This window comes from Populus nigra, chromosome 6, assembly GCF_951802175.1.
Source record: "Populus nigra chromosome 6, ddPopNigr1.1, whole genome shotgun sequence".
NCBI classification, from domain to species: Eukaryota; Viridiplantae; Streptophyta; class Magnoliopsida; order Malpighiales; family Salicaceae; genus Populus; species Populus nigra.
Window position 1 is genome coordinate 22,298,876 of NC_084857.1, and position 7,479 is coordinate 22,306,354.

Genomic DNA, 7,479 nt, shown 5'->3' on the forward strand with positions numbered 1-7,479 from the left:
AAAAGTATGGTTTCTAAGATCTTAGAACCTTGAGTGAATTTAGCTAGTGTAGAGTTCAACTTATCAACCTTTTCTTTTAAAACCTTGTTTCCCTTTTCAAATTGGTTCATCTTATTGCAATCATTAATTACAATGCATGCTTTCTTTCCTAAAGTATTTTTCTTAACAAGTAAACACGCATGGTTTTTTTTAATAAGTTATACTTAAAACCTAAATTCTTGTATTCATTATAGAATATCTCAAATACATCACACAATTCATTATAAGAGAGATCAAATTCATTATCCAAAAACATTACCTCATTATCACTTTTAATTTTCATGAAACACATGTTTGTAACATGCTCTTTATCATCACTTGAGCTAGAGTATAAGTCATCATTTCATATTGCTTTCATTGCTTGTTTGTGATGATGGTTCTTCTTTTTTTTTTAAAGAAGGGGGAAACCAACCTTTATGTATCCTGTCTTATTACACTTGTAACCTTTAAGTCTTTTATTGCTATATTCTTTCTTATTTCCATCATTCTTGAAGTTTGAAAACTTTTTGTTCTCTTGCTTCTTTCTTAGGAAATTTTAAAATTATCTTGTGATAAGTGCAATATTCTCCTTCACTTCATCATCATCATCATCACTATTAATATGGTGTACAGTTTTGAATACCAAATTCTTCTTTGGCTTCTCTTCTAGTTTTTTATTTTCCATAGTGATTTCAAGAGTCATAAGTGATCCAATGAGTTCTTCCAATGAAAGTTTGGTGAGATCTTTAATTTCTCGGATTGCCATCACCTTTGCTTCCTAAATCTTTGGTAAGGACCTAAGAATTTTGCTCATGGTATCGGCATTAGTATAAGTCCTACCAAAGAACATCTAAATTATTAGTGATAGTTGTCAATATAGTAAGCATACTAGTTATGGATTTATTTGGAAGCATTTTAAGTAACTCATATTAATGTACTAACATGTTAATTTTTTATTCTTTTACTTGATTCATTTTTTCATGTGTTATTGCTAATGCATTTCATCTATCTTTAGCATTTCTGCATGATATGACCCTATTGGATTCACTTCTACTAAATGCACAATATAAAGTATTCATAGCTTTAGCATCCATAGATAACAACTTCCTATCACCATCGCTATACTTGCTTCTAGGTTTAGGAACCGTTATATCATTTTTAATTTTAGTAGGCTTGTGAGGTCTATTTTCAATAGATAGCCATAAATCATAATCAATAGATTGAAGATATATAATAATCATATCTTTTCAATAGGCATAGTCATTATAATCAAATAAAGGTGGACTAGAGGTTGATAATCCTTCATTTTGAACATTAAAACTAGTAATTTTCATTCTACTCAAAGTCTGAGAAGACTTATACAAATGAGAACTTAGCTCTAATACGAATTATTGTTTTAGGATTAAGACAACAATAACACCTAAGGATGGTGGATTAGGTATTTCACTAATAATAAATATTGCAATTAACTTAATTAAACACAATTAACCAATAATATAATTAAAGTGCTTAAGGTAAAGAGTATAGTGATAGAAATTGAAAACTTGGTTTTTAACGTGGTCTAGCAAGCATACATTCACACCTTAAGCACCAAACTGATCTTGAGTATCGTATTCTTTACTAATCCAAGGCAAAGATTACAATGCCCTTGATGAATCCTCACCAGGCCCTTTTTTCATCATTTGAAGAAATACTTTCTTCAAGATTTTTCATCTTGATGATATACCTCACCACATTACCAAGAGTTTTTCAATTAAACTCTTGAAGGATTAAAATTTTGTTTGAAATATAACACACTATCTCAAATAGTAGATAATACAATGGAAGGTTATATCTTTATAGCTCACTCAATAGCACTTAGAATATATGAAAGTGTTTAAGTGTAGTGAATGTGAGGATTTATACTCTTATGCAAGAATATGAAGGTTTTAATGCACAAGTATGAGTATGATTTAGGATTGATAATTTGAAGTTGTTTTTTCTCTTAATATATATATATATATATATATATATATATATATATATATATATATATATATATATATATATTCTGCAATTAGACAAGCTATATATATGTTTCTAGTAAAAACTAGTCGTTCTATAGCCATTATTGTTCCTCTGACAGATGAAACGGTCAATCAGTTCGGATTGGTCATGTCAATCGATTGACTGGTTCCATTAAATTCCCAGGTAATCATCTCTGATGAACACGCAATCGATCAGTTCACTTGGTATGGCTAAATGGTCGATTCATTGAACTTAAAACCCAGTTTTTATAGTTTTAAGCCTAGTAAATCTTGAACCGATTAAATACATATCAATCCTTTAATACATGCAATGTGAAGTGTGTGAATTCACTTTAATTTATGCTATAAAGTTAGATATAAGGATTTACATAATTTGCACTAAATTAAATCCTTAAGAACTAAGTCTTCACTTGCTTTGTATCTTGAACTTGTTGATTAATTTCTTCATTTAATTCTTGATGCTTATTGATGATCTTCATATAAACTTGTTTAAACTTATTCTCAACCAAGCAAATTATTAATCAATTTTTATTTAATTGTTATCATCAAAATATATAAAGTATTCATGTGACCCAAAGGTCAACATGTCCATTGGAAGGCGCCATATGCACGGGCACGTCTTCCGCACGTGCCAACAACTTTTTAGAATTAACTATTAATTTATCAAGCAAAAAAAACTAAAATGCCCTTAATGGTTTTGGAATTTAAAAAAAAAAACATGAAGGAACTAAGACACCCCTAGGCATATGGCCAAATGTTTTATGATTTTAAGAAATGAAATGAAATGATAAAAGAAACGCCTTTGGTCAACCATTGTATTTTTTTAAAAAAAAAATTGGCTTTTAAGATAAATTAGTCATTTAAATATTCTAAAAAAAATTAAAAGAATTTGTATCTCTAGATAATTTTTCAATGACTAATGAACTACTGAGAAAGATCGAATTACCTTCAGGCTAAAAGCATCAATTTTTTTCAATGAAAGATAAAAAAAATAGCTTCATTGTTAATTAACTTTATGAAATTTATCAGGACGAATTTATCTTCTTTCTTTCTTTTCTCTATCATTATATTCATATCCAATTCTTTATAGTTTCACATTTTACTCTCTTTTTTTCACCATTATTGTAATTTTATTTCTTAATTTTATGGGATTTTTTTAAATAAAGATTTGATAATTACATTGAAAAAATACTTTATGGTTTTTCATCATTGAAAAAAAAATAAGGTGGCACTATAGAGAAGGCCTCTCCTCCACCCTTGATTCGGGCTTTACTCGAGGGCCTATCAAATAATGAATTAAAATGTAGTTATACTAAAAAGCTAAACAATGATATAGAGGTAGTGAAAAGATAAAAAAAATAATTATTATTATAGTTTATTAAAAGTTAATATAATATTGTAATTATTTTTTTCATGACCAATAACATAAAAAAAAATAGTTGGAAACATATAATAAAATACATAAGCATGACTTGTGGTTTTTAAAAAATCCTAAAAAAAGAGAGAGGAGAAATAGACTATTGTATTAATAGAAAATAAATATATGATGAGTTTAAAAAACCTGTTTAAAAAACAAAGGGAGTTTTTGCTACTTAAAAATATAAAAAGATGGAAAAGTGTGTTTTCTATAGAAAACATGGAAAAAAAATAATGGGAGAAACTTGAAATACATGAAAAATATTTTCCGAAAGAGAATTGGAAAGCTGTTTTTGAATTATTTTTTTCTTACTCATTTTCTAATTATTTGAATGGAAAAAATTAATTATTTAACACAAAACCCTATTTTTAATTTTCTGTGGAGATACTTTTCTAAAAATCAGAGTTATTTTCTACGTCTGGAAATTTTCAATTAAGTACTTACATCCCTTTTCAAGGCATTTCATCCATATTTTAATCTAAATTATATTTTTTTTATATAAGAAGAAATGTTATTTTATAATAAATCTATAGTTTTTTCTATTAAAAGATTATAACGAGAGTTCTAATTGATTCGAGGGTAAAATTGAAAATAAATATAGTGATACTCCTCAAATAGTTCTAGAGCTATATTTGAGGTTGGCCCAAGTTATTATTAAATGTAACATAAACAGGACGGGAGTAGTTTCTGTCTTGTTGATCTGGGAGTTTACAGTACAGCTTACAAGGGTGTTTTGCTTTGTCGCTTTGATTGCGGACTTCAAACTCAAACTGTAGAAGAAAGATGAAAGCGCTGCCTTCATCGTCTTCAAAAGGGCCTGTCAAGTTCAGGATGTAAGTTTTTTCTTTTCCCTTTTCTTTTTCTTTAGGGTTTCTTTCAAGATTTCTTGATATAACTAGAAACTGAGAGGAAGAAGCAGGCCAACAAGGGAGAACTTGGTGCCAATTCGTCTGGACATAGAATTAGAGGAGCAGCGTTACAAAGATGCCTTTACATGGAATCCCACGGATCCAGACTCTGAGATTACCATCTTCGCTAAAAGAACTGTCAAAGACTTGAAGCTTCCTCCTCCTTTTATTATGCACATTGTTCAATCCATACAGGTCCTGCCCAGCTCCTCTTCACCTTTTTTTTCTTTCCCTGTTAATTGATAAGAGCATAAGCATGCATTTAAGATTACCCTTAATTTATCTCTATTGTTATTGTTATTATTATTTGGATCAGACACAATTGGCCGAGTTTCGATCCTATGAAGGTCAAGATATGCTGTACACTGGAGACAAGATTGTGCCTATTAAGGTTTTTCTTTCTTGCACCGAGTATTGTTCGCTGTCTTACTGTTCTATTTGATTTCGGTTGCTTGCTATAATATGGAAGGATTTTGCTTTGTTTCTTCAATCTCAGCTTGATCTTCGCGTGAATAACACTCTTATAAAGGATCAGTTTTTGTGGGTAAGATAGCACTTGCTAATAATTAACCTTCATTTCACTCGTATTCGTTCATATGCTCTATATTCTTCCACCAGTTTTTATGGATCTGTTTCTTTTAATGCTTTTATTGATTGTCAATTTCAGGACATGAACAACTTTGACAGTGATCCCGAAGACTTTGCTAAAACCTTTTGCGACGATTTGGGCATTCAAGACCCTGAAGTTGGAGTAAGCAAGGCTACTACTCTATTCAGTACTTCCCCTCTATCTCATTCGTCTAAATGTTGATTCCTCAAGACCAACATTACCTTATTCTTTGCAGCCTGCAGTTGCCTTTGCTATTAGGGAACAGCTTTATGAGGTGACAACCTTTACTGCATTCTTAACGTTTTTGCTTCATTTTTTTTTTTTGTTAGAGTTGGATGCATTTCGATTTACCATATCTATATGCTACTTGTTGTGCCAGACTGCAGTTCAAAGTGTAGCTGCTGCAAGAGAAATCAGAATGAGTAAAAAGGGACGTCGTGGTGCCGAATATGTTCCTGCAAGGTTTCTTTCACAAGTCTTATCTTATTCTTGTTACTAAACATTTGTTTCATTGTGGAAGAGGGTGTATGTTGAGATGATTTTAATGTGAAACATTGTCAGAACTTGAATCTCACTGACTCCCTCTCTCTCTTTATCGCTCATAGTAAAGCAGGTGGTACTTCATTGGATTTGATGAAGTTGTTCAACAACAAATACAGTGTGGTTCGGTATGTGGTTTCTATTTCTGCCAAGTTTAATAAACTATAAGTTTGCTGAGACTTGAAGAATATACATATTGTATTGTAACGTTAATTTGCAGTAATTGTAATGCTTCAAGGCAAGGGAACAAGTTCTTAATAACTGTAGTTTCCTACTCTGCATCATTATAATGATCAATGCATGTTTTGTCTTAAATTAAATGTAGCATATACCTTGTATCTCCTTTCTCATACCCCTAATAGAACACCTTTTGTAACTTCGTTATTCCTCTTTCTTTTCTTTGAAACTGAATTTCGCATAAGCTTCCCCCAGTAGTTCTTGAGAGTAACTTGCTGATATTGCCCCAAGAATGGTAAAGAGAAGGAAAGGAGAAAAAATGGATTCAGTTATTGTTAAGAACTGGAGGACTCCGTTCCATCATTTCTTGATACCAGTAATCTAAAATCAAGTTGTGATGTGGGGAGGGATATTTAAGAAAACGAGTGTCACCCTTATTTTCTTTCATCATTATATATTCTACCCCCTGGCCACTCAAGTGCACATTTCCCTGTCTAAAGTTTACGCAGACATCTCCAGCTGCGTGTTGTTCTATCCATAAATCTTTCTTTGAATTATGCAGCATATATTTTTCTTTGCAATGCGCCATCTTTGAAATGTTATATTTTCATTCATTGTTTTTCATGTCCGGTATGCATTGAAGATTCCATTATCATGAAATTTTATTGGCAGGAAGCTTACGAGTGTTTTTTTATTTTCTCGTACGCCTTAGGAAAAGAAAGGATTGGGATGTGTATGGGCCTATGGTTGATCTCTTATCAAATGAGGAAGTAGATGCCCTTGAAGCGCGGGAAGAGAGGAATGCTCGATCTATGATTTGACAATATCAGCTGGGAGCATATGTATTGATTGCCAAGAGAATTGGGAACCCAGTTCTACGAGATAGGCTATGTTGCTGCCACCTGCTTCTTGTTTCAAATGCCAGGAGCTTCAGCTGTATGCGAATGACACTTGCCATTATTAAGCACCAGTGAAAATAGGAGTATTCAAGCCAGTAAATCCTGGAGGGGCAACACAAGGGAACGCGGCTCTTTGCCTTTTCTATGTATTTGAATTAATCAAAAACTCTCAAACAGATGGCTTGGAAGTGGAGAGGCATGTGCTTGTCAAGAGTCAAGTATCTCATGCGATGCTTAAAGATTTCCTTGTAAGAATTCTTTGGCATTATGATGGGCATGTAACAAATAATACTGCTATTAGAGACTGGGATATCAATTCTCTCAACAAGCTGTGTATATTATTACATTTCAACTTGAGCTCTGTGAGGGACTGCTGCATTAGTTTCCATCATCGGCAGCCTTTGGAGCTCGAAGAACTTCAAACGCTAAAGGTAACGGGTTGGTAATCATGAGTTTGAGAATGGACTATGCTTACGGCCCGCATTCGAACGCACAAGACCCAGCTCCATTTTGGACTTGTCTTTCCAATAATCCCTATGATTTACGCATGGCAAATCTAAAAATAAAAAGCCCTATATAAGCAGCATCAATTTTAATTTCTTAATAAATATTTGAATCAATTCTCTCCTAATTGTATTTTTTTTCTCAAGAAAACAACATTTTATTCCTATCTAGAAATAAAAGCTATTAAGTATGGTTATAAAACTCGAATCGATGACCTGGGTTTTTGATCGGAATTGATTTTACGGCCATGTTTGTTTTTCAGAAAGTAGTTTTCAAGAAATTATTTTCCAAACTTTCTGTGTTTGTTTGCCATTAGAAAAGGTGGTCAACGGAAAATATTTTTCAGTCAACAGAAAACACTTTCCAATCAAAGAAAAAT

At 31.9% G+C, this 7,479-nt stretch overlaps 1 protein-coding gene across 1 annotated transcript; it reads left to right on the plus strand.

Annotated features, from left to right (window-relative positions):
- The first annotated feature begins 4,110 nt into the window (after positions 1 to 4,110).
- On the plus strand, positions 4,111 to 6,948 carry LOC133696003 (chromatin structure-remodeling complex protein BSH). Its single transcript, XM_062117999.1, has 9 exons — positions 4,111 to 4,295; positions 4,382 to 4,565; positions 4,687 to 4,761; positions 4,867 to 4,914; positions 5,038 to 5,121; positions 5,216 to 5,254; positions 5,360 to 5,442; positions 5,586 to 5,648; positions 6,410 to 6,948. Exons 1-9 carry the CDS (start codon positions 4,246 to 4,248, stop codon positions 6,516 to 6,518), a joined length of 735 nt encoding a protein of 244 aa, XP_061973983.1. The 5' UTR covers positions 4,111 to 4,245; the 3' UTR covers positions 6,519 to 6,948.
- The last annotated feature ends 531 nt before the right edge of the window (positions 6,949 to 7,479 follow it).

What these genes read in the sequence shown, in the direction of transcription:
- LOC133696003 (XM_062117999.1), top strand. Translation starts at nt 4,246, where the DNA reads ATGAAAGCGCTGCCTTCATCGTCTTCAAAAGGGCCTGTCAAGTTCAGG. An exon ending in TAAAGGATCAGTTTTTGTGG is followed by an intron (nt 4,915 to 5,037) that starts GTAAGATAGCAC and finishes TGTCAATTTCAG; the next exon opens with GACATGAACAACTTTGACAG. An exon ending in AACAAATACAGTGTGGTTCG is followed by an intron (nt 5,649 to 6,409) that starts GTATGTGGTTTC and finishes CGTACGCCTTAG; the next exon opens with GAAAAGAAAGGATTGGGATG.